At 41.2% G+C, this 27,795-nt stretch overlaps 1 protein-coding gene across 2 annotated transcripts; it reads left to right on the top strand.

Moving 5' to 3' along the window:
- Positions 1-9,963: 9,963 nt before the first annotated feature.
- Positions 9,964-25,160, top strand: c9orf72 (C9orf72-SMCR8 complex subunit). 2 transcript variants are annotated; one of them, XM_084568659.1, is made up of 11 exons: positions 9,964-10,178; positions 10,431-10,525; positions 11,136-11,617; positions 12,967-13,062; positions 13,690-13,754; positions 15,291-15,363; positions 16,015-16,131; positions 18,197-18,432; positions 18,531-18,588; positions 19,652-19,761; positions 23,273-25,160. In XM_084568659.1, exons 3-11 carry the CDS (start codon positions 11,171-11,173, stop codon positions 23,457-23,459), a joined length of 1,389 nt encoding a protein of 462 aa, XP_084424785.1. In that variant the 5' UTR covers positions 9,964-10,178; positions 10,431-10,525; positions 11,136-11,170; the 3' UTR covers positions 23,460-25,160. The 2 variants fall into 2 exon arrangements, with proteins under 2 accessions (XP_084424785.1, XP_084424784.1); XM_084568658.1 differs by lacking the exon at positions 10,431-10,525.
- Positions 25,161-27,795: the final 2,635 nt, after the last annotated feature.

Genomic DNA, 27,795 nt, shown 5'->3' with positions numbered 1-27,795 from the left:
TGAGTTCACACTAGCAGGGAGAGAGCAACAAGCTACAGCACATTCTCGGAGGAAGTTGACGTCAGACACTTGTCGCTATGTGTTGGGCTGGATGCATGATTTGAAAGTTGAGCTGGCTTCAACTTTCTTTTGTCGCTCCTCTGATGCAGTGGTACGTCATATCATCATATATGATCATATATTGTTTCAGTTACCCATTCCAAACCCCAATGATGTCACAGAGTGCTCTCCAACGGATACTCTGCAACAGTGTGGCTGCAACGCTGTCTGAGTTGCAGCTGCTCATGGTGTGAAGGCACCATTAGTTTCATTAGTTTTAAATATTTGGGTCATATAGACTAAGGGCTTTTCACTTTTTGATCTCTAACCCTGCATTATATGGGCTTTTCATTCATTGTGGAAGTCTCCATTTTATTTTGATATGTATTTTATTCGGGTAAAGACTTCTCTAGTACTGGCATCTAAACATCTTTGTTAAAATCTCATCTAAAAGTTGATATAGAGACTACGGGGGGCCTATCCCAGTTGTCATTGGGCGAGAGGCGGGGTACACCCTGGACAGGTCTGTCTATCACAGGGCTAACACAGAGGGACAGACAACCATTCACTCTCACACCAACGGCCAATTTAGAATCACCAATGAACCTGTCTTGTCTGAGCATGTCTTTGGACGGTGGGAGGAAGCAGGAGTACCTGGAGAGAACCCACGCAGACACAGGGAGAACATGCAAACTCCACACAGAAAGGCCCAGTTGGCCCGTGGATTCAAACCCGGAACCTTCTTGCTGCGAGGCATCAGTCCCAACTACCACGCCACTGTGCTTCCCCTTGTATTGTACTGATACTGTGTAATATTATATAATAATAATAACTAAATCAAAACCAGTTACCATCCCATAATCCAATTACCCAGAGTATTTAGACGCAGGAACCTTTACCTAAGCACCTCAAAGTTTGCTTCAAACTGTTGGTTCTTCTGCATTGCCACCATGGTGTAAAGACCTGCGAAGCTCAGTTCGATTAATCTGCACACACACGAGAAAGCCAATGCTGTTTTTACTTGTTGGTTTTGTGCAGGACTAGACATGAGAGATGTTCTCCACTCCAGTCCAGAGAGTGGCAGTTGTGCAGAAGGCCATGCAACAATAACATGGTGACCAACTGGGAGCAGAAAAGAATAGGTACAGTTCTCAGTGCATAGACATAAAATACTGTAATTTGTTTGCTTGTTTTGTGATAGAGTATATTTTTCCTAATACTGGAAGTCAGTAAGGTTGCAGTTTGTCGAAAAGATTGTAAAGCATCAGTTAGTTTATCTGAAAATGTTCATATTCCCAAAGGCACAGCTGATCCAGCAGTTGTATTCTTGCCAGTGCTTAAGAATATAACTGCAGAGACTACACTAGAACATACAGTACACTACATCATATTTATCTTGCATTATAATCATTGACAACATGCAATATGCTTTGATAACTGCCAGCATTGTTCCTGAGAAACCAGAACTCCTATTAACGCCCCTGTTTTTGATCATCGTCACATCTCACGACCAGTATGCGACAGTCTGTACAGTAGCTCGCAGTGTGAGTCTGTTTACTTGTCTGTTGCAAAGTGCTTTCTTTTTCCTTTTTTTTTTTTTTGACTCATTATAATGATTGGCCCGTGGCAGCGAGCCACAGTGCAGCTGGGCAAGAGAAAATGAGGTTCTTTGAAGTTGCCTCTTTTGAATGGCAACAGAGATCGCTGTTGTTGTGCCTTGTTTCAAACCTGGAGCCCGCTTTGAAACCACACAAAGGGATCGGACTTATTACAGCCCGGTAGCCTGTCCGCACTTTGCCCCTTTTTAAAAAATTGAGGAGTAATTGGAATTGGCAGGATGAGCCGCCACGGAGCGTGACGGCGTTCGGTTCTTCGTGATCGTACTTATATGACTCATCTGCATCATTTTTGTTCTCTTTCCCACATTATTTGCAACTCTATTCATGTCAGCGTTTTATGTTGTTTATCCATATATGGTGCCCAACACAGAGTGTGTTATGTATGTCTAGCTTTACCATGCAGCCAGTGTGTGATGATTTCACATCTAATACTGCTGTTTGAAGGAAAATGGAGGTTATTTCACAAAGAGAGCAGAGTTTGGTGGCAGAATGAGGGAAGCTGGGATTCATGAAGACCCCCGAGGATGCTCTGAGGGCAGTTTTGCCCCATTTCTCTCGGCCATGTAGGTTAGTGGGAAAAGGACTGATGTTAAACCGATCCTAATGGATGCTGGCGGTGGGGATCAGGCTGCCGGCCTGGACAGCAACAGGAGCCCGTCTGTCTGTCTAATGTCAGATGAAAAGAGATGCTGTGCTGTCAGGACTCTCAATCACATCTCCCTGAGCAAAAACAGTGACGCTAATGAAGTGAACCAGAGACGTGGAGATGCAGCCACAGACTCCATAACCTCAGAGCTTTTAGAAGAGATCGCTGCTCAGTCTTCCAATTTAGCTCTTTGTACTTAAAATCCCCAATTAATTGTATTAGCAATTCATGAGGTAATTACAGTGCCAAACACATTACAGATCCATTTGAAATTACTTACTGAGATGCTATTGAGTGACTAGACTCTCATCATCAAGGCTGCAAAATTACCATTTTTACCTTGAAACTCAGCTGACAAAGATGAGATGCCGTTTGAATATTTGAATTTGAATGATAATGATGATACGTTAAAGAGACGTCAGAAGACTCAGGGACCTGGCGTCCACTGGTGACGCGGTGCAGCTTTAGACAGTGTTTTGTGTCAAATGTCAATGTCAGCATCATGGTAATATCGTTTTTCTATTTAGCAGATTTACTTCCTCCTCCCTTTAGCATGTTAGCATGTTAGCTTTTGCTAGTTAGTACTAAATACATATATTAGGGCTGATGAATGCCATTCATTTGGCAGGGAATTGATACAAACCTAGTCTGGAAACCAGCCTGAGCACCCTGCGGCCACAAAAGTTTGTCTGGAATTGCTCCTTTGGGAGCTGATTATGCCCCGGTGAAGATTTGACGGACCAATCAAATTCTTGGGATGGTTTTTATGCTGTGATGGACAGAAGAGTAACACAAAATGCCACTGACTGGTTGTAGGACTATCCAATTACATGCAGAGGATTTTTTTTTATCTGTATTGGTTGAAACATGCTCCGCAGTGTTGCCAGATATGCAATAAATATCATATTTTCTGCAATAGTTTTAGGACCCACACAATATATGATAAATACTTTCAAAGAAGGCCACATATACGATTGTTCGGCAGATTTCGGCTCATTTTTGTTTGTGAGAGCGGCACTGGCACCGCAGCAGATTTAAAATAAGTGAACATGAGTTTCTAGCGTGTGATTTTTCAAGTTTCAGCTGCACACGCAAAGCAGGGGACGGCAAACCGTTTTGCACCGTGGAGCAATTTAATAGTCACAATCCACTTGAGTTCCATGCAATATATTTGGTATACATACTGATATTTCACACAGATTGGGTAGAAAACTTGTGCAACACACCAATGTCTTTGAATCAGCGGTAGACCTTTTCTCCCAGCAACATGCCAGAGACCAGTCCAGCTTTCCTCACATGAAACCTCATGAGTTTTTCGAGCGCAAAATATCCTCGTGCACATCTGCGTGACATGTGATGACACCAGTGACCTTTTGTGCGTGTGTCTGTTGTGTATGCGTGACAGGGGGAAGGAAGGTGCAGCACAGACAGGCTGTGACAGGCTCAGTTCGTACAACATCTCACTAATAGCCTTCTGCATAGAGTCGTGTGTTTATTATTCTGGATTTTTTATTTAATTTGCTGAAATATATCACTTCCTCGTTGGTTTGGGACCCGTTATATACGGTACATACTGTGTGCTAATGATGACGAATGGGTTCATTTCTTCATTAAGAATATCCCACACACTCATTATTAATATAGGTCAGTAGTCAATGCTCTGGAAAATGTACAGCAGGCTGAAACAAGCTATGCAATCATTAGCATGAAGGTATTTTCAGCCTTAGAATACACAACTGACTGCTCAATATATGCGAAACTGTGAAATAGCAGGTTTCGTGGAGTGAATTTTTTATGACAAGTTTAGATAATTGACTGGTGTCTCTTTTTTTTCCACGCTCATCAAAGAGGGCTGTGAACGGTAAAAAGGCATCACAGACACATTTGCCTCCCACTCATTAGGGCATATACGCATAAAATGACAGCTGAAGACAAGCGTGCCGCCGAGGTCTGATGAACGACGAGCTGGGATGAAAGCGGAGACATGAAAATTTTAAAATAAAGCCTTTCCGCTGTCAAAGGGAACAGAGTCTACACTGACAAAGGGCGCGTTTCTGACAAAATTAGAAAGGCCCTGGAAATTATAGTATCATTTTTACAGACGGAGAGAAAATCCTGGGGAGTAGAGTGTGCACAGAGAGGCCACATACGCTGGTTTTAATTGCAGTCTTTGCAGCGGTGAGCAGGGAGGGTGTGGATTCATCGTATTGATCCTGCTCTTCTCCTGTCCAGCCAAAAGGTGAGCACACACTTGAAGTTCATGCAGCCCAACTACTTTCTATATTAAAAAAAAGCTAGCTACATGTAAATGACTTAGCTTGCTAGCCGAAACGTTAGCATTAGCTTCATAGCGATGCACAAACTTAATTCATACAGCACCAGTCAAACGTTTGGACTAAACTGTTTTCTGCAGCAGAGGTGACTCTTGGTCTTCCTACCATGGGGCTGTCCTCACAAAGGATTTTGCGACTGCACTTGAGGATATATTTAAAGTTCTTGAAATTTTTCAGAGTAACCTTCACGTCTTAAAGTAACTAGGACTGTCGTTTCTCTTCACTTAGTAGAGTGGTTCCTTCCATAATATGGATTAGAATAGCAGTTAAATACACTATGACGTATACAACGTATAGTGTGTTAACCCTACCTCTGCACAACACAACTAATGGTGTCAAACACATTAAGAAGGCAGGGTCAAAAACACAAATGCTAACATATCCTATCAAGTCACACATTTTAATGATAAACCATGCCAGGTGACTATCTACAGTCAGTGGTGACTACCTCATGAAGCTGACTGGGAGAACGCAAATGTGAAAAGTCGTCTTTAAGGTAAAAGGTGGTTACTTGGAAATGTAAAACATATTCTGGCTTGTTTCACACTTTTTGGTTTGCTACATAATTCCGTAAATGTTCCTTAGATATGGATATCACTGTTATCACCTCATCCACTGATGTCCCCAGAACTGTTTTCGATCTCAGTGCTAAGCTAAGCTAACATCAGTTGTCTCCAAACCTCACATTTAACAAACAAATATGAAAATGGTTTGAACCTGGGCGGAAGGGGAAGTAATTGCCTAAAATTATGGGCAATTATTATTGTAACCATTTCTTCAAACCTAGTTGTTAAGTTATAACTGTTTAGCTTTAGCCGCTACATTAAGAACGAGCTCATTTCCTAGCAGAATACTATAGGCAGAGTTTTCCTGTTGTACATCTGTAACAGCTGGGAAGTAAGACCTCCACTAGCGGCACAAATACATTGTGTGCGACAAACATAATTGTCCAAGCCTCTTTCCTGGCGCAAGAAAACCTGCGAGGAACGAATAATGCAATCACAGTGTGCTAACATAGCCTGTAATTGGTTATGGGTCGGGTAGTTAGAGAGTCTGATTGCATCACTGTGAGGTCTGCAGTCACCAAGTGTCTAAAATAGTACATGCAATCTATGTAATGTGTTTTTGCCATTGTTACAACTGGTAACAAATTAGGTTTTGCGAGAATTTGGAATAGGCACAAAAAAGCTAAATGCATTTACTCAGGGGTTAGGGTTAGTACTTCCAAAGATGAAAAGAATTATAACATGAACTGCCTCAGGCACGCTCATGCTGAGGTCCAGTGCATTTAGATCCTTTTAATTGGCCAGGATCATGGTTTAAATGAAGGCAGTGATTGACCTGTCAGCAACATCCAGCTTGATGCACTGACAAAAAGCATGTGCAAATGATTCTAAAGAATATAATTGCAAATCATTGACACTTTTGAGCCCTTTCTCTGAAAAATACAGAGAAGTGGAAGGGTTTTGTTGGAATCAGCCTCTGTTGCAGTAGTCAGGCTGTGATGCTGTTCACAGAGTGCAATCACATCAGTAGGGTTGCCAGGGGGTACACAATTTGGAGTGGTTGTTGACGGTCAGTGACCTTGAAAACTTCAGCAGGAGCCAACTTTTCTATTTTTCTTTTTTTTTAATTTTGTTCGGCTGACTAGCAGCCTGACTGGCCGCGCATTGTCACTGAGCCGAGCGTGAAAAAAGTCGACTTTTGGCGGTTTGCTGATCATGCGGCTCGTAGATATTCAGTCGTAGAGAGGGGGGCTGGAAACAGAGTAAACGCTGACTGGACTCGGAAAAGCTCGCTCAAAGAATCCTTCAAGATAAGAATGTGGAAACTTGGAAAGAATAGAAGAAAGACCAGCGGAAAGATGTGACAGGAAGAGAGTGAATGCGCTTCAAATTTATTCTAGAGGACAAAGGAGTAACCACGTACCGTCATCAGAGAGTCTTTGAAAGAATATTTTGACATTCTTGTTGAGAGCACGCTGTAAATTTCTTTTTTTATATCTAATTTTCTTTTATATTTATGTACAGAAAATAGAGGAACAAGGACTAGACAGGGACGACATCAAGCATCAAGGCCTAACGAAAGGGGGTTGTGTGTGTCATGTGAGTGTGTACTGGATCTGGAAAAAAGTACAGAAATGACAGTGAGAGAGAGGAAAGAAAGAAAAGATAAAGCAATAGTCGTTTTGTGGATTGTAATATCAATGCTCATAATACTAATCATGAAGACTATGATTATGGTAATGGACATATTTTATCTGTATGATATGAAGGTGGTTGGCAATACAGTATTAGTGATATACAAACAAAGCAGCTCAGCAAGAAGATAAGTTGAGTGTATGAAAAGAGAGAAGTAAGGATCATTGAGAGTTCCCAAGTGGTCCAGGTTTGTTTTTCAACGTATTTATTCATTACCTTGAAGTTGTGTTGACTGACATTTAGCTGCTTTGGGTTGCTGCCACTTATGCTTATTAAATTATATGGCTGACATTATATGACTAAACTATAAATCTGTGAAATGATGAAGAACGTAGTTTTAGATTTGTTTTAAAGTGGCAACTTCGAACATTTCCCTCCTCATTGACTCCTGTGGTTTTGTACCGCAGGTTACAAGGACACAAGAAGTCAGAGAATAATTGGCCTTTTCCCGCCTTCCTGTGATCAACTGTGAGCTGATTTTACGCTACACGCGGCATGAGTCTGTGAAAAGCATGGAGCGCACGGCGACAGGAGTTTGTTACCTCCAGAAATTGGAAGTTTGTGGCCGGCCACCTGCAGCTCTTCATCTAGCAGCTCACTGTGGCTGCTCCGACTATTTCAATAGCATTTGCTGTGACTACTTCACAGTAAAATTGGCTTTTCCCATTGAAATGCTTTTATTGTGAAGCTACCACAGTAGGAAATGTTCAGTTTGCTTTACATGCAGTCTCTGAATCCAGTGCCTGTAATTGGATGATGCAGTTCTGGCATTATGCATTCAGATCCCAATACCTGTTTATAGAGAATACATTAGCAGTATCTTTTTGTCTGTGAAAGTCTCCACAGATGGCCAGCTCATAACAATAGAAACATATATAATAAATATTGTGATACTTTTATCACTCACAATTGTGTCGTAGAATGTTCTCAAAACTAGCGTCTCATAAAAAATGATATCATCTCATGTGGGATGTACTTTATTCTTTTTTTTTTTACACATTTCTGTGTCTTTTTGGCAATAGAAAATAGTTGTGTAGACTCGAAAACTGGTTTCATGAATGAATTGGGATTTGCTGTAACAAGAGAAAATAAGAAAATGATGCCAATCTGAAATATTTGGCAACTTCTTAGATCAGCTTTGCATGGAGAAAACTCCAAGGCTCACAAAATATGGTCTAACGTATCTGTAGTTTGGTATGAAATTACCGGAAGTGAGTTATTTTTAGCGATCAGTTTTTTTTTTATTATTATTAACATGAAATGACAGAGAAGATCCAATATCCATGTGCCACACTATTTTGTGTCATCACCAACATCACCATCCCCGACCCCAGGTCTCTCTCTAGCAGAAAAAATAAAAACCCAAACACTTACATATATACATTTTTATCTGTCATGTTGCACTCTTTCTTTAACCAGACTACAAGAGTTGGCTCAGTGCTGCCAGGTCAGAGAACGTGGTGGTAGCCATCTCTCTTTTGGCTGCAGTGAGACCAGCCAATAAAATCTGTCTCTGCAGCAAAGACAGATCTAGAGGGGAATCGTCATTGAGTAGAAAGCATTTCTAAAATTTGGCCACATGTGGGCAAATGACCTCAGGACACTTGATAAACATAGGTCACCTTTGGGAAATTAAATGATTTTCATTAGATGACTCCTTCTAAGGGTGAGGTACATCCAGTGGACAAATTTGTGCTAGATGGCCTAGATTCTTAGATGTGCCGTTGCCCAAATGTTTCCCCACTTTGTCAAAGCAAGTATCTTCATCATTTTAAAAAAAATCTCTATTCCATGTAGATTCTACTGGCAGTTACTCCATGAGGTTCAGAAAGTATGACTTTTTAAAATATTTTTATCTTGGCAAACTCACTATTAAGCATATTTCTTAAAATGTAAAACTCTTCCTTTAAGTGTACGAAGACAGAGCTGACAGCAGTTTGACGTTAAAGGGAACAAATCAGCCCAGAACAACTCAATAGACAAATTAGGACAATAGTGGAAAGTTAATGATTTGTGAGGTAGACGCGGCCCGCCGAAGATGTACTGATCTATCGATCCACTGTGGCCTAAAACTCATCAAACCGTTTGCTTCTGGGAGCTGGCTGTGCGGCGGGAGGATACAGTATAATGTAGAGGAGGTTTATGACAGGATTAGGTTCAGATACCTGGAAAGCCTATAGAAGATTGGTACTTGTAGCCTAGCTGTTAGTTTACTCAGCGAGATTTGCGGCCCTGGATTGCAACGGGCCACAAGAGGCTGGGGGAGAAATTGAAAGTAACAGCTAAACAGAGTGAGGAAAACAAGCCACCACCTGTGGTCCGATGTATAGAAACTACAGGGCTGAAGCAGGGATTAAATGGCAGTAAAACGGAGTGCACAGTTTTGAGCTCTCGGTGTAATTGCGTTACATAATTAGGGCTGACTGTTTGCAGGAGCAGTTCAGCCTCTGAATTGCTGATGAGCCATTTAGAGCCAACAGCGTCAGCCGTCCCATTAGTGCCTTGCTGAGACCATTAGGAATAATATTTTGAATTAGTGTGTATACAGTGTGTGGATGAATACACAGTGCAGGGAATAGGTGTGGGGGTATTTGGAGCCCTACAGTAATTCCGCCAAAGTCCTGTGATAGGGAGGGGCTGACTGGAGAACACATGGACTTTACTGATGTGTTCTCTTGTGTGTGTATAGAGTAGTATAGTGTGTATGTGTTTTGTTTTGTTTTTTTCTCCAGCAGTGGATGAGCCTCTTCTTCAGGCGAACCAGGAACAAGGGTGTTTAAAATGAGAAAATGTCAAATACGTCCTCGAGTAAAAGGAATTATGTAATCATATTGAGATCTGTTGGTGCAAAGTTGTCCTGGTAGAGGTCTGCAGCTGGGCATTCTACAGAGATATGGTGCAGTTTTTTTTACAATAAAAACGGGGGAAAGAGGAATGAGTTTGGGGGAATTAACGTCATATAATGATATTAAAAGGCACACAATGCGTGCTGCCTGCAGAGACATCCATTTGCATGACCAGTGTCCATGGAAATGAATTTAAGTAACTGGATTTCTGCAGGGGACCGCCAGAAATGAAAAATGACATCATTGGCTCGCAATCCACTGCCCCGTCTCTGGCGCTAGAGGTCGCTATTTACCACTATGGCTCATTGACGTACGTATGACGTACCAGGAAGTGTGATGAAGACCATAACAAAACTGCTGCTGGCTAATGACTATTAAATTATATAAGCTATGGCGGCAACGGACAAAAACGCAGTGATGACTTTTCATTAACTGTTGAACCCCTCCCTTCTCGAAACGCTGTTAGGCGAATTAGCACCAAAGACGCCGAATAAGTGAGTTTAACGTTGTCATTCCTTTACTTTGTCATAGCATTAGGCTAACGCTAGTTAGCGGACTAGTTAGCTTATGACCGATTAAACACTAAAGGCATTTCATTTTTTTATTTCTTATTTCTCACCGCTATTAAGCTAGATGTGTTAACTACCAGCATAATTTAGCTGAGATGTACAATGCATGCGTTTTAGGTGTGCGAGCGTTTAGTTTCGGTTCTGATTTGTTTAACTGTGCAATGCCATGTTCCGTAGTAAAAAGTGTCAATTTAAAGACACGCGCTTGCTGTGGATATACACATCCACCTGGAAACACAACAACCTACTGCTTTAATAAACAGGAGCTGCTGGTAAGTTCGGTGTGAATATGATCAGCCGAGTTGCAGTTCAATTTTTTATTTGGCGGTATGCATGGCGCTATATTTCTGATACTGTAATCAGTAAAAAATAATCCCACAAACAATCTATAAATTAGTGTCCGGCGTGACTGAAGTGAAGTTTAATTATGTTAAGTATGCATAACGAATTCCACAGAAGACTATAGATACTAATCTTGTTACAGATGTGTATTTTGCGTAATAAGGAACAGAAATTAAAATGTCCAACTTTTTACAATCAAGTTTGGTGAAACTCTTCCCGAGAGAAAACATGAAGTTTATTGTTTGTCTAACCTTAGAAAGAGAAGTGGCCTTTGGGTGTGGTTTACAAGTGTCAGCTGTCTTGAGCAAAATCTAAAACAAACCACTTTCATTTCCACTTAAAAGTTTTGATTTAGTTTTTTTTTTCAATGAATATGGTTTATTAAATGCTACAGTATATTGTGATTTCTGGTCTTTGTGCAGATACAAGTGACATATTATATTGCTTATTTTAGAGAGCCCTACAATTTATACATTGCATTCAACTATTTCACAATGTTGTATTTCACCAGCATTCACATGACTGTTATTATCTGTGTAGGTTTATTGCAATTCACTCTTGGGAAGACTTTTCCAATGTCTTCTGGCTGTCCACCCCAGTCTCCTGCCGTGGCAAAGTCCGAGGTAGCGGTCGAGGGAGAATGCCCGCTGCTGGCTGCCACCTTCGCCTACTGGGACAACATCCTGGGCCCTCGGGTGCGCCACATCTGGACACCGAAGGGCGACCAGTCGATGTTCCTCAGCGACGGAGAGGTCACGTTTCTGGCTAATCACACGCTCAATGGGGAGATTCTGCGCAGTGCCGAGTGTGGCGCCGTGGACGTGAAGTTCTTCGTCCTGGCAGAAAAGGGAGTCATCATCGTGTCTCTCATCTTCGATGGCGAGCTGAAGGGGGACAAGAACACGTGCGCCTTGTCCATTATTCTTCCTCAGACGGAGCTGGCCTTCTACCTGCCCCTGCACACCATCTGCGTGGAGAGGTTAAAGCATGTCATCCGCAAGGGACGCATTTGGATGCAGAAGGTACCAGTTATTTATGCCGACCCCTTTACTTCTCACTCCTGGACTCTGTATTCACACAGGAGTAGGCAAATTATTACCCTTTATACTCAATAACGCCTACTTGAAAACCCAATTTAGCCTTAGTTCTTGTTCTTAAAGTAATCTATCACATTTATTTTACCCATTTGGGATTGCAGCAGCACTGTCCCCCAACACAGAAGAATAGGTTAGCTAATTGGGTCTGAGGGCTGCTACAGTGAAAGCTGGTGAGCAGGTAGTAATAGGGATGGACAGAATAATGTGACATACAACACTTGAGAAAACAAAACGGCTTCAAAATTCATCATTGCAGACATAGGGCTTTTTATCAATCTCCTATGGTCTGCATCTTTTTATCACATCCCTGTTTATGAGTTGTACTTGACGCATTAAATATTTTAGTAGGGGTTTTATTTAGCTCGGGGGAACCTGCTGCTTTTGGTGATTCAGTGTTTCTTTGAAGTGATAGTGTATACGGATGAGAACCTTAATTGCCAGGTGTCGTGTAGCTGTCAAATACTGCTTAGTGTCTTTAAGATATGGTAATACAGCACTTTTATGGTGATGATGAAGCACTGCAAACTGTCAGGTTGTAATCTTGTTATTCTTTAAGATTGTTTCTGATTTAAATCATTATTCTGCCTTAGATTTTGGATGGTATTATAGGAACAAGTATTTTTTTTAACAGATTCTTGTTTTTCCACCTTTTGGAAAAACAAATAATTTACCTGCGAGATTAATTCTCTAAGTCTGTCGGTTTAATGTCACGAATGTGAGCTTGAATATCGATACAAATGAATATAAATCAAAATAAGGTGGAAAATGCCAGATTAAAAGGCTTGTGAACTGATTTAAACCTTCTACAAGACACTGGACATATAGTGTTGCCATGGATACGGTGTAGCTTGAGCCCCTGCTTTAAATGTCCTTTACATCCTGGAATATTAACTCCACTGAATTCGGTTTTAACATCAGTTAGATCTTATGTTTTCTGTTGACTCAGGTTGTCATTTTTTAGGGATTTGACACAGTTAAGTAAGACATAAACACAGAAATAAGTGAAGAAATCAGGCTGAATACTATGCATGGCACTAAATATGGACCTTGGCAGTTTGAGTGTAGCTGTAATGTGTCTTCTTTTTATGCTCTTTACAGCAAAACTCTGCAGTAACGTTTATTTTGAATGGATTTACAGTTTCACAGTGAGGTTATCAGGTTTTGCAGAAGAGATGAAATTCAAGCATATATGCAGCTAACTATTATCACAGGATACTCACCTCACTCACCTCGCGTTAGAATTTATTTGGGTTCCTTCATACTTTTCATTTCAGGGCTACAATATCATCTCAGTGCTCAGCTTGGAGATCGTCCCAATCATGGAGCTGCTGGCGTCTATGAAGACACACTGTGTGCCAGAAGATGTAGATGTAAGCATTTGTTTCTCTTTCACATGACACAAAACAAGACTTCAAATAAGTTCAAATGAAGAGCAGTAATGTCAGTTGTATTTTTATGGGTGCAGGCAGAGATAAAAGGGAAGACATTGTTGTCATTCATTTTGCATAAAATTATGGGGTGCCATTGATATTATTCCCATTTTTAATCCAAAGGCCTTCAAAAATAAAACAAAATAGTCAGAATGAAGGCGTTAATAGAGTTACAGGCAGATCATCTAGACAGTGAATTGGCAGTGACTGAAAGGAACTGGGTAGCAGTTTGAATGTGAAATTTATAAATAAAACCGCTGGAAAATATCCATCTTTTCATTATTTATTCCTTTCAAATGGCTTGTGTTTCCGAGAGGTTTGCCGGAACCAGGTTCTTCCTCTGGCCAGGTTACCACCCAGTGTGATTCCGCACATTTGCTCCCTTCTTATATGCAAATGCAAGAAGTGCAAAAGCACAGAGAAGCTCTATCTTTTCACTATCTTTCATTGTTGTTTTTTGCATCTTATTTTCATTTCAGTGCTTAGCAAAAGTTTCTATCAGCACTTTTGACTTTGTTGTGGCCCAATACTAAAAAATTACTCATTTGTTTCGCTCCTGTGGAGCAGATAAAGGACACTGTGCTAAATGATGATGACATCGGGGACAGCTGCCACGAGGATTTCCTCCACAAGTAAGCATTCCGGTACAGGCGAATAGAGACAGATGATGAACAATGTCAATTTAACACTCATCAACCTCCCAATGATGAATAATGGCTCTCCACTTAGCTGAAATTATCTCCGGAGAAAGGACTAAAGCCAAATTGGTGTTTAGTGTTGAGAGTCTGGAAAGTCCGTTCTGGCTACGAAGCTCTAAACTATTCCGAGTTGAACTGTAATAGCGCAGCATCTGTGAAGGTGACAAAGCATCTGGAGCTGTGATCTGAAATATATTCCTCACGCCCTGTTTTATTTGAGATAATATAAATATCTGGTTTAGAAGTAATGAGCAGTAAATTCCAAGGAATCTCCCAAGAAAGAATGTCAGAATATAAAACTCCATCTTCACCCCTGTTCACACCTGGTATTGTGATCAGAAGTATCCAACCTCAAGTGTGTTGTGCAAACAGTTGCTGTCTCCAGTGAATCGCTACCTGCTGCTGTTTCAGAACCACAATCACAACTGTTTATTGTGTGTGCGTCCTGACATGGGGACATGATGCCCACTGTGGAACATGTGGAGCTGTGAAGTCTCTCACTCACTGAAAGAACGTTTGTTCAGTTATCATTCACTTATTTATGTCAGCTGTGATGTTTGTTAATTTAGACACTTCACAAAGCTCAGATTATAACTCAAAAGGTGTCTCTAATCAATCTCTACCTATGGCTGTATCAGACCCACATATAGATAGTTCTGTTTGTCGCGTGTGCGTCATGACGTGGGGATATGGTACCTATTTTGGAACAAGCCGTAGAGTTTCTCACTGAAAGCATGCAAGCATCATATTATATTTAGTACAAGAAACATTTCTGGTGATAAAGATGAATAAAGTCACCAATCGTTAATCAGGAAATATGTAACTTAACTCCACATTGCTTTTTTTTGTCTAAATCAATATGATTGCATCGATAATCAACCAACCACATGCCACTGTGTATTTTGTGTGACGAAATCACACACAGCATACTCATGTTGAATAATTAGTTCATTTAAAAGGCTCTCGTTACGAATGAACAGACATCACTTACAGGGCTTTTAGCTTTCAAGGTGATTGTTAATAATAGCTATTGTGTGTTTATTCTTCTGAATGATTGAGGCAAAACTCTGCTGACGCAAGAGCACCCATGTTGAGTAGGCGGTTCCAAACCAGAGCTTATTATTTGTTCACCTCCAAATGTGGTCTGACATCAGCTCACTCAAATGCGTCCTCAGCATGTCCTGGGTGTATTCACACCTGTACTTGAAGTAGACCAAGTGACGATCAGACCACTCAGGATGGATGTTAATGAGCAGGGCCCATGAGTCAGACGCTACGTTAAAATATTACTAAGCGAATGTAACTTTCCACCGGCTCTGAGCCTTTTTTCAATCTTAAATCCCAAGAAAGCTTTCCAGACTCCGTTCCTCTCTCTCGGTCGTGATTCCTAAAAGCTGTCATTAATAATTAGAAACAATACTTGTGAAGCTAATTGACTGTAATTTGCATCTCTTTGTCTGCGTGGTTCAGGGCCATCAGCTCTCATCTGCAGACGTGCGGCTGTTCAATAGTGGTTGGAAGCAACCCAGAGAAAGTAAACAAGGTAAATCTACTGTATTACTGACTGCACACAGGAAGCTTTGCAGAGCATTTACATAATTTGGAATGTTCTCAAGTGCTGTGCTGTTTGTGATTAATGAGCCCCCCTTCTTTCTGTCAGTATTTTGAATATCAGTCTGAAGTTGGGTGCACACTTCCAAAAAGATAGAATAATAAACCTTATAAGTGAATTAACTAGTGCAGGTATCTGATTTAACAGGAGAGAAGTTGGGAATGGCAGCTAAGGAGAAATCTGTGATACTGAACACACAGCAAACAGTGAGAAGATCTACAGTGTGAAGCAGCTAGTTTTTCCCAATGAATATCAAGCACAGACACTGCATTAATTTGTAGTTTTATTGCCTTGAGGCTTAAATTGAACCCCAATTAAATCAAGACATTTTTGTATCTGACAACTTGCCTCTAGCTTAATATTAGATTAAGGGCTCTAACCAAACATCTGGCTTTTTTGGTAAATTCAGTGCTGAAATGTTGCCTCTTAAATGCATTTCATGCTGATCAGATGGAACACAGTTGTGAATGCGGTGCAAAAAAAGCTTTGGGCATGTTTTAGAGCAAATCCTTGTGTAAATAATCATAGTCTTCTGAGGGCTTTTTAAACAGCTCTTGATTGACAAAACCTTTCTTCTTGCAGATTGTGCGCACCCTCTGCTTGTTCCTCACCCCGGCTGAGAGGAAGTGCTCTCGCCTCTGCAGGGCCGATTCTTCCTTCAAATACGACACCGGCCTCTTTGTTCAGGGTCTGCTCAAGGTAGCCACCAGCTCCTTCTTCATAATACTGTGCGATGGTCCTAGAATTAAGACCTGGTTGTTTTGTTTGTGTCTTTGATGTTGCCCTGCTTGTTGTTGTTGCTCCAACCTAATTTGTTTTTCAGACAAAGAAATTAGGTGCTTTTATTATCACACTGCATAAAGTTCGGATTTATTGTAATTGCTGGAGCTATTATGGCCAAAAAAGCCAAAGGCAGTTGCGACACTTGGTGAAAATTGAGTAATAACAGTGATCAATACTTTTGGACTCTACCGTCGATTCTTGGCACAAATGGCCAAGGCAGTGGTGGTTGTCACAGTGGTAAAACTTTAGTTGGCAATTAATTGACATGCAAAAAACAGTAGCGTGCGGTTTAATAGTCTGTGTCAAATGTTTTTTGCAGCCCCGTATTGAACGGCTTTCTTTCACTAATTGCCATCACAATATTAGAAGTAGGCACCTGGAGATAAACAGAGGGTGGCACTAATTTTCCCCTCAGGTGCCATTAAACCACCCCAGATAACCTGAGATGGTGGAAAACAGTGTAGAAACCGTGGTGGAAGTATGACACGTCTTTCTTTCTTTTTTTTTTCATCCAGCTGTTTTCATTCTGGTGCATCGAAACACTTCTAATGGTTATGGAAAATGACGAGTGCTTGCTCGTATAACTGCATTGTGCAACAATAGTGACAGGCCTTAGTACAACCTGTGATGATTCTTAATAATCAGTCAAACAAAAGCACTTAATTAAGGTTTTACAACTCTGATACATATCTAAAAGTTTGGCAAACAGACTTCAAACCTCGTTCATCTCAACCTCACTGCCAGTGCTCATGGTTTCTATAGGTCAGTGCTGCGCAATTTGCAGATTACAATCAAATTTGCTCCTGATGTGAGTTACTCAGTAAGCAGAATTTTGTGCACGTCAGCAAGTATGGAAGGAAAACAACAACCGCATTAGCAGAAAACTTTGTAGTGCTCATTAGTTCCCTAGTAAAGAGTCGAATGGTACATATCGGCTGTGTTGTGGAGCTCACGCTGGATCTGCTTATAGATTTCTGCATCAAATGCAGCAGGGGAACTAAAGAATCTGAGCAGGGAGAAACAAGAGAAAAAAACTGGAAGTTAAATTATTTATTAAAGCTTCTTTGAACATACAGTATAGACTGATCAGACACAACATTATGACCACTGACAGGAGAAGTAAATGGCATAGACCATCTTGGGACCAATGCGATCCAGTGTTCTGCTGGGAAACTTTTGGACCTGGAGTTCATGTGGATGTTACTTAGACATGTAGCACCCACCTAGACCAGACCAGGCACCCCCACCCCATATTAATGACACGCCTTGATGGCAGCAGCAATCCCCAGCAGGATGCAGCCTGACACAGGCACACAAACAAAAAAACAGCTCAACTCAGTTTAGATACAATTCCAAAAACTTGAAAAACAGCACAAGGTGTTGACCTGGCCTCCAAATTCACTAGAACTGATCAAGTATGTATGGGGTGATCCACAGAGGCCTCTCCCCTCAATCCATAGAACCTAAAGGCCCCCACTAACAACATTCTGTTGCCACAGGACACCATCAGAAGGCCCATGTCCATTCAATTCTAATAAATAACACTGTGTGTCCAATAAATTCCTCTAGCCTAGGGGAGCCAGACTAAATTCTTATGAGAATAGGAGTTTTGGATTTCATTATTGGGCATTTTTCGACTGATACAAGGGGAAAAAAAGCCCTATTGTCGTCAACAAATGGCGCTCAGATGAGGTATACAACTACATTGCTGTTACCCTTCTGTCCATCAATGCATAAAGCTTGCCAAAACAAATTGATTGACCCGGCAGATCTTTGCAGGAGCATAATCAGTTCCCAACAGAGGGATTCCAGACCAAAGGTTCACCTGGCTTTTAGACTAAAAACCAACTTCCCTGCTGTGCTTTCCATTGGGACAGTGTATGGTGGAAGAAACAATCTGCATATTATAATCATGCCATTACACATCACATGATATCAGTCACACCAAGTTGAAGGATTACCTCTCTTCTTCTGTTCTCAGGACTCCACAGGAAGCTTTGTCCTGCCGTTCCGCCAGGTGCTATACTCACCTTACCCGACCACGCACATAGACGTCGACATCAACACCGTCAAGCAGATGCCTCCCTGCCACGAGCACACGTTCAACCAGCGGCGCTACATGCGGTCTGAGCTGAGCACGCTCTGGAAGACGGACAGCGAGGAGGACATACCTCCAGACACGGTCATTCACACTGACGAAAACTTCACACCTGACCTGTAAGACATCCTCATGCCTGTATTTCATTTCAGTCAGTTAAAGCTGCGCTAATCCTAAATGCTAATATCATAACCACTGTTTTTTTTTTTTTTCTTAGAAATATTTTCCAAGATGTCATGCATAAGGACACTTTGGTCAAGTCCTTTATAGATGAGGTAAGAATAGAGGAACACTTCACGCCACATTATTTTTTACTGTGTCTGGAAAAAACAATCCTAACAGTCAAAAAGAACATCAATGTATATTATATTGTGCTGTACTGTATTGTAGAATCTCGAAGACAAGTTAAAGCTTAACTGATTATACTTTGATCCAAATGACTCAGCAAGACACAATCTTTCCTATTAATTAGTGCAATAAATCAAATATTTGCTGTCTTGTGCATGATCTGTTTTTTGGCTCACAGTCAGCTGTCCGGTAGAGAAATGAAAAATGTTGATGTGAACTCTTTAACTGTTGTTTGGGAGGCTTGTAAGTGGTTTCCATCTGAAGCAGTTGAGTTTTTAACATCGCAAACAGACTCTGTAAACAGAAGAAATAAACAGAAGCGAAATGGGTTCTCTTTTAATTAAGTCTTTATAAATGTTCAAGAGTCTCAGTATTGTTTTTCATGCACAAGCGTGAAAATTACACAATAAAAACAGAACTGTTGGCGTTTAAATTGCTCTCAAATCAATCAGAACTAGTCAAAGAGATACTGAAGAGAATTTACAGTCAATAACATGGCTTTTGTTTATATACTCTTGCGTTACATAAGAAGTTTAATTATAATATCTTTTTTTTTTCTTTTATATATAGTCTGAGCTGCTGCTTGGTAATGGGTTAATGTGGAATCTCCAGCAGGTGTTTTATGAATGTTTTTACCACAGTGTGTAGTATTGGGAAGTTGAAAGCAGTCATATTTTGTTTGCAGTACCTTGTTATTGAAGACAGGCTGGGATTTGTATCTGGCTACACAGCAAATAGTTGAAATATGCACTCCCATGTGACTGATGCAATCTCCAGAGCCCGCACATGCAGAACAGTAGAATTTATTCCCGAGGGTCACAACCCGCCATTCGTATCCATGAAAGCCGTCTCAGAGTTGCAAGATTTCCTCACAGCGGCGTGGTTCTTTCTCAAGGTTAGCACAAAGGAGGGGGGAGTGTATTATTCCACCCTTCTTTCCAGCACAGACTCAGCCCCGGACTACTAATTGACATCCTGTGTCGTACCCAGGTGTTCATGCTGAAGCCGGGCCTGTCCCTACGGAGCACCTATCTGGCCCAGTTCCTGCTGCTGCTTCACAGGAAAGCCCTCACACTTCTCAAGTACATCGAGGACGAAACGTAAGAGCTGTCGCTAATAAGACTTTAATAACGAAAAGGATTAACATGTGGCACTCCACCACACACACACACACTGCACAACACAAAGAAAGAAGAAAATCTGAACTGCGGACCTGCTGATTTACTTGTTTTTTGACATTGTTTTTGACTTTGCACTGTAGTTGCTGACCTGCGATGGCAACAGCACCACTCTCCCCCAATAGGACTTAACTACAAGTTGCCTTTAATCTAAACAGTCATGTCAATGTGTCCTCCATTTGCTAATGTTGTGTCTGGGGTTTTGACTGTGCAGGAACAAGGTCATGTCAAGTACTGAGTGAAGAATTCACAAACAGGGACTGACACCTGACATTAACTCCAGGAACATCTGTTAGTTGTGTGTAGAGACTTGGCTGAAACACCCTTAGATAGACGGACATTGGGGTTACAAGAGAGGAGCACTCACAAGTTCTAAACAGTAACAACACAGAGGAAGAAGCACCCCTTTACTAGGGATGTTAGAAAGAGATACACAGGAATAAAGAACTCAGATCCAGCTGACTGCAGATGTAAGCAGACACTTAAATCAAGATGAAGAGCCGAGTGTCAAGAAAGGCGCGGTGTGGAACATAGGGTCAGGGGACCATGCAGGTTAGGTTTTTGCAGGAGAAGCAATGTAAAGAATACAGGCAGGATTCGGCAGGGAAGGAGGAAAATACTCCTATGATCAGATGAGTCATCCTTCACACTGGTCTGAACACGCTGACAAGTATGACTGTGATGCAGCTCTCCAGAAATCCATAGGACTGTATTCGTCTTTTCCAAAGTCTTATTTTATATTTAGTTGTAATATTAACATACATAGGTAAAAGCATTTTGCATGACATTTTTTAAGCATCTTCAACTGAACCCCCAGGTGTCATAAACCCCGCCCCCTCTACTTTAGAGAGAGCTATGTCTCTTCTTCTTCTTCTTCTTAGGCCTTTGAATTCCTTTTGGAACATAGGCCGTTGATGAATCGCCTCCACCCCTGTCTGTCTTGGGTCATCTTCTCCAGCTGTTGCCACGTCAGCGCCTCCTTGAACTCTTGCTCTGTGCTTCTTCTCCAGGTGTTCTTGGGACGACCTCTCCCCCGTTTGCCCTGTGGGCTCCATGTCAGTGCTTGTTTGGTTATTGCTGTGTTGTTTCAGAGGAAGCTCTGTAACAAACTTTTCCCCAATGATGGTTTTTGTTATTTTATGGATTTCATATCACATGTTATTCTTCTAAGTTTTTCTTTAAATACTTTTTTGATTCTGTAAAAGCATGATATGACTTCATGATTGACAGCTGTGACTGACAGCTGCTCTGAGCTGAAGAAGCTCAGAGATGGAGCTTTACAGTTGACTTTCCATACAGTAGTAGTCTGATTCAAGCCAACAAAATTAGTTGCTCTGTAAACCGTGCTAGTCGCTAATCTGGGGGTTGTGCGTGTGTCAGTCTGATTTATGGTACTTTTGGGGACGCACACTAGGCTATGTTAAATGGGGACAGCTGGTGCAACTGGGGACAAAGGTCATGTCACCAATTAGGGTTTGACTTGTCATTGGTTAAGGTTAGGGTTAGGGTACATCTTGACAAGATTAATATAAATCTACGTAAATTACCCAAACGTAACCTAGGTGTGAGTACATTTTATGGCGAGTAGTGCTACTGTCTGTCCTGTCAGTCCTGTATACAAGGCCAGTAGGAGATAGAGATTTCCTATTTATAACAATGTATTATAGTCTGTCTTTGTGTTATTTTACATGCCATGTTGTCAATGGCAGAAATTAGGTCCTTTTTTTGCGACTGAAAAACAGTCAGAGGTGAATTAGCCTATCTCATCCTCAACAAAAAGAGAAAAAGGGAGAGAAATATGTCCTCTAAAACGGACACCTCTTCCCACAATGTATATGTATGTGGTGGGAAGCACAGAGGGTTTGTCCTTGAATTAAACACAGATTTGCAATCGGATATTTTTACTGAAAGACATGATTTAACCTTGAAGACCACGTCACTGCAGACATTTCCTATATCAGTCTTAGTGTATACACAACAGACTGTGAAATAATAGACTAAACATGAATATTCTACATACGTTCATAACTGAAGGCTCTAGCAGCGTAACACCCATCACACCATTGAATATATGAATAATGAGGCTTTGCAAAACATTACCACATGATTAGAAGGTGCAAAAAAAACAGGAAATGTGTACGTTCCATTGGGGTAGAGCATTTTTTTCATAAATCTAATCATTGAATGATCAAATAAAATGAGTCCAACTATTTTGGTAAATAATAATCATTGAATCCATTTACCAAGCATAAATGCTGATCACTTCCTTCTTCTCGCTTTTCAAATCTGATGATTGGATTTTCTCTGTTCAGAACAATGTGTTGAAATGATGATTCACGAATAAGTAAGGAAAGCTTCTTTATGTTATAGGGAAGTAATTTAGATGATGGAACTGGTTACTTATGAATATCAGAATGACAGCCTCCATCTAAACAGCAGAAGAATAATGTCTGTAGCAAGAAAATGATGCGCAGCACATGCCACGGCTTTCCCAGTCACTGCAGCTCAGCTTCTGGACGGTTCTGTGGCGACATTGTCACGCCATCATCATCAAAACGCTAAATGATATTTTTATGATCACCCTTTGATCGCTGACAAGAAAGTCTCCTTTTTCAGACGCTTACTTCGGGCTCAGAAATGTCAGGCTGCAAGGTGACCTGGTGGCTCATGACAGCCTCACGCAACTTATATTTAGGCAGTGCTTATTAGAAGGCGGTATTCGAGCTTGAAACTGCTGCATTCACCGAATTACCCAACTTTATTCACTTTGTTGTAAACAGTAAAACCAGACATAAGCGTGTCTCCAGTCACGCTCTAGACCCACCAGGGTTACAGTACCCACCTTCTGGCTCGGCTCCAGCGCCCCGTCATAAGCCCCGTCATTTCATCTGAGACTCTGCAGGCCAACGTGTCTCAGACCTCCCTGAATTTTTTTTCCATGCCACCCTCCTGTGGCGACCTGGTCATCGCTCCATCTGGGCTTGACTCATCTCCTTCTGTGCTCCGCAGCGGCGGACCGACCTTCCCACCCGTTGTTGCTTCTACAAATCATCACTCAGATTATTTTTATTTTTTTCTAAAATGAAATATTTGAAATCTGTTTGTTCCGGTTGCATAATAAATGGCTGAATATATTCCGTTCCAGAGACAACTCTAACTACACAAGCGAAACCATTATTTGTGTGCTCGTGTGAAAGCATAAAAGCAGTCTTGTTTATGGCTCTGCCAACAGCCTGAGGTCTGAGGGCACCCGATTTTACAGGTGTCTTGACGGGACTGTTTATGCTCAGCTGGCGTCCTGTAGCAGGCATACATAATTCATCATGGCATGGCGTTCCTGTGAACGGCTGCAGCCCGAACACAGGCTAATGCAGGTGCTCTGGTCCTGGGTTTTATATGTGGTTAATAGTTGTCGCCGCAACTCTGTCCACAGGCAAAAAGGGAAGAAGCCATTTCGATCGTTGCGCAGCTTAAAGACGGACCTGGATCTGACCGTGGAAGGAGACCTAAACATCGTGATGGCCTTCGCTGAGAAGCTGAGGGCAGGACTCCACTCGTTCGTGTTTGGGAAGCCGTTCTACACCAGCATGCAGGAGCGAGACGTGCTCATGAGCTTTTGACTTTTGACGCTCGCCCGCACTTTATCTACTGAACGTTTTGTTGCATTGTTACATAAAAGCATGCGTGTCGCTACAAGGCTACCAACTGACAGGTACTTGCTCCTCCTTTGCCGAAGTGAGGAGAACATTTCGCCTTCCTTTTGTGTCTTGAACAATATATTATAAAGACTGATTGTTACTGCTGTTACGAGCCATTCGAATTAAAGGTTTGACACATTGCCTTGATCTTCTGTAAGCGTAATGTGAGTGTGATGTTTTTAGAAGTCTCAGCGGAATGAATTATTCACGTGTCCCATGCCTTCTGTTAATAGGCAGTCTGTATTAATTTATGGTGTTAAAATTGGCTGAGGTGCCCTAAAGGACATGTGCAGTTCAATTTAAAATGATATTTATTAAAACGGGAATTGTTCGTTTCTTCACAGCCTGTGTTAGACAACAACATCTGCTGGCCTTTGAACATTTTGAACTTGTTGATTGCCTTCTTCTTTTTTCTTTTTCTTTTTTAAATTCATTTTATGAACAAGTGTGCTGAATGTGAATGTAAAAAGGATGTGATTAATCTCAAAGCACTAGGATTTCAGTAATGGAAAAAGACAAAAGCACTGTAAATGAAATCCAATCGTAATCCCTCCTTAAAGAGCAGATCTGTGTGTGTACTGTATCTGAGTGCCATCCTTAAATGCATTTACCCAGTTTTGCATAATATATACACATTTTTTTTTCTCCCTCCTACAGCTCATCACAGTTATTTCCTGGCTGGATTATCAAATTTTACTGCAGGTCTTAACATTGACATTTCTGTATTTGGTATGCTTCCAAAACTGACAGTAGTTATGAGATTGTAACTTTATATACCTTGGTTTACTATATTTGCAGATTTATTATATTTTCAATTGAGAACCATTTAGATCATTTGAGAGCATTTTTATTTTATGACGATCATTCTCTTCATTCATTTTTCTCCTCATTATCTTTTTACTGTATGGATGATTTTATTTTAACAGTGAATCGTTTTTTGTTTTTTTTTTAATTGTACATCAACTTGTGAAGACGGGCCAATGAATAATAAACACTTCGACAACAAATCACCTTTACGCTCTCTTAAGCTCCTTTAACACTCGATAAAAATGACACGTGAATTAAAGTAATCTGCATGAGAATGAAGAGGGAGGCAGCTCATAAATGTAAATGCCTCCCCGTCGGTGTTTTCTTTTTTTTTTTTTTTTTCAACCAGGCAGCTCTCAAAGCTGAAGGCCCCTGATAAGAAAAACCCCATCGCCTTCAGATGTGAAGCTAAGCTCTGACTCAGCGAGGTTAAAAAGCTGAGAGGTCTCCTGGAGTCACGAGTTGTACCTGAAGTCTTCAGTGTTCGATTCGTTAAATAAGGTGCGAAATGAATAATCACACAACTTAATACAGCCAGAACTCAGCTTGTTAAGATGGAATGTTCTTCTTCCTTTGAGTCTTTTCAAAATAAAGGCATTTACTGTATAGAGAGGTGACGTCCTAGTCTGTTTTATTTTGGGGATAAAAACTGTGGTAGTCAATGGGTAGGGTCATAATATTTTGATCCCAATATGTGAGCTACGTGAAGATAATGTTGCAAGGGTTAGTGTTAGGGGACTTCGAAAACCCAAATATCCATCATAACTTCAAGTCTCCACAACTTGCCCAGAGCTGCTGAAGCTCAACATACTGTAGATGGACAGACAGTGGCTAAATACTTACTTTTACCTGTCCTTACTCAGCGTGGTGGAGTTTGCCAAGGTGATAAAGTGCTCTATATTGCTCTGGACCGGAGTTGTAGCTCGTGTTCAAAATACAAAACTATGTGGCGTGTCAGCTCTGTGGCAAACAGCTAAAATCTTGGCTCGAAAAACCGCCTTTTAAATTGTATCACGTAAAGTAATTCACGTCACAATTCAAAAAGGATTAAAAAAAAGTCGTTTGGGTCTCGCCGTCAAATACGGCACATATTTGTTCTGAAATGAGATCCCACCCTTGCCGGTGAAGCGAGTGGGATTGGCGTGTCAGGATAAAGGAGCGGAAATTAAATTGCCTCTCAGTTTCTTTCTTTCTTCTGGCAGCTTTCGTTTCTGTCCCTAATGACTTTTCATCACAAAGTCTTAGTCAAGACAAACATGATAGAGCCATTTACCTGATTGTCTCTCTGCTCATTCAGCCAGTCACATTATTGGTTTTTGAAAACAGACTTCTGATCTTATATCTTGTAGAACTGTAGAACAAAATCAGTGATGTGCCAGAAACGATTTTAAGCTGATACTAATCCTTTTTTTGCTTAGCATGCTAATGGATAACGAGTTCAGGGAGGGAGCAGTCAGCTGGCCGGTCCACCACGTGAATCCACTCTAAAATATTTCATTAGCTTTAGGATGGGTTCCCATGAAATCTTGTACAAACATTCATGTTGGCCAGAAAATGGATGTTACTGACTTCAGTGCCACATCGACTTGGCCCGCAGTGACTCTGGGAGCTTCTGGTGAAATGTCTCAGTGGTTATTGGATATTGGCAGCACGTAGAGAGGCCCGCCGAGAAGATCATCGAGTCTTACTTTCTTCCATCCCGGACATTTACACTTCCTGCCGCATCCGCAAAGCAAACAATATTGTGAGAGACCCCACACGCCCACCTCAGTGACTCTTCACCTTCCTGTCGTCTAGAAAAAAGACATTTAAGCCTTCACAACCAGACTATTCAGCAGTGGAGCTTCCTGAAGACATTTCTCCTCTCAAATATATAGCTACGCACTTTATGACAAGCACCCTCTGACTAGTGAATGTGCAAAAGTGAAGGAGTTGTTAGGCGACTTCGAGGAAACGCCGGTTCACACCTCGCGACTGGAGTCTCCGGCCGATAATGGGCACCGTTGTTGTACTGTTCTTGGTCGAAGGGGAACAGGATCAAAACAGTTCCCTCCAACTACAGGTGAGTATCTGGTTGTTAACAGATCCTAGTCATGTGAGTTTCTAAAGGGCAACACCCACAGATGTTCCTGATTAAACCCTAGCTCTCAAGTCTTTTAGAACTGAACAAGCTACTTGGACGAGTGGCGAAACATCTTCAAGAAACACCCAGTTGCCCTTGTTTCAGCTTATTTGATCTTATCTTACGTGGTGATTAAATTTGCATTCTAAATCATTATGTACTATTCAACCAACCACATTAATATGTTGATGGTTATTACGTTTACAACATGTGAATTTGACATCTATATGTTTACATTCTAGTCTTTTCTGCATCTTTTTTAGTTGCTGTATTATAATGTCTGGCACAATGACATTACACTGTCTGCCTGTACTGTGTGTAGAGATGTCTTACGTCTGTGTTCTGGTAACATGGTCCTGCAAAATCTTTAATTTTACTTTCTATTGCATCTGCTGCATAGAGTTGAAGTGACCTCTTGACCTTTGGTGCAAGGGCATTATTGTCCCAAACACGCTAACTTCTATGATCTGTGACTTATCGTACTGGCGCCATCATATTTCAGCTTATGACCAAAATGCCTGCAAACTATTGACATTCCACTCTGCCTGCAGCTGTGATTTGTTTTTAGGGCTAATTTCGAAATGTCAGCACGCTAGTAAGCTGAGCTAAAACGGTCGTCGGCTACGCAAAAGCACGTTAGCGTCCTCGTTGCCATTTAGCTAAAAGCTCAGCTGTGCCATAAAGCCTCGATACTGTAATTTGTCTGGAGGGACAACAACAGACCTCCGACTTGCATGCAACGCTGTGGCCGGGCCCTCGGCATTGCCATCAGTTTTTACAGCCGTGCTAATGGAAAATTATTTAATTACGACTCTGATTTCTTCTAGCATGCTCAGATTTGGCTGACCAAGATGGTTCCCAGTGGTTCTTGAGTGCTGAAAGATTGATTTCTTTGGGCAAAGTTAGATCTCGGTTTCTAAAAAAGTTTTTGTGCGCGTCACGGTGAAACCGCGTGTCCCGATGAGAGCTCAGTTTGCAATAAAAGCAGCTCTGGACGTAAATCAACCCTGAGGCCAACATGGGAGATGCATTTGTGTGTTTCGAGATGTTGTAGATTGTTATAATGAAAACAGGGGATTTCATCATGTGGATGCCTTTACAACCTGAACACAGTTTCTTTTAGTTGTGAACATCCATAAATAAATAACTATCTATATAAAAAAAAGCAACAACTGCATGAAAAAAGGCGCCTTGAAGATCATAGCCTATCTATAATTGCCTCAAGCAAGAAAATGATAATTGTGTGTCCTCTGGAGGGCCTTGAACAGCTGCATATTTAAAACAAGGAGAATGTGCAAAAGTGAAGGAGCTGTTACATACTAATAGTAT

This window comes from Chelon labrosus (assembly GCF_963514085.1).
Source record: "Chelon labrosus genome assembly, chromosome: 20".
Taxonomy (NCBI): domain Eukaryota; kingdom Metazoa; phylum Chordata; class Actinopteri; order Mugiliformes; family Mugilidae; genus Chelon; species Chelon labrosus.
This window is presented reverse-complemented; position numbering and strand designations above follow the sequence as displayed.

What these genes read in the sequence shown, in the direction of transcription:
- c9orf72 (XM_084568658.1), top strand. Translation starts at nt 11,171, where the DNA reads ATGTCTTCTGGCTGTCCACCCCAGTCTCCTGCCGTGGCAAAGTCCGAG. An exon ending in GACGCATTTGGATGCAGAAG is followed by an intron (nt 11,618 to 12,966) that starts GTACCAGTTATT and finishes TTTTCATTTCAG; the next exon opens with GGCTACAATATCATCTCAGT. An exon ending in TCAAGTCCTTTATAGATGAG is followed by an intron (nt 18,589 to 19,651) that starts GTAAGAATAGAG and finishes TGTCGTACCCAG; the next exon opens with GTGTTCATGCTGAAGCCGGG.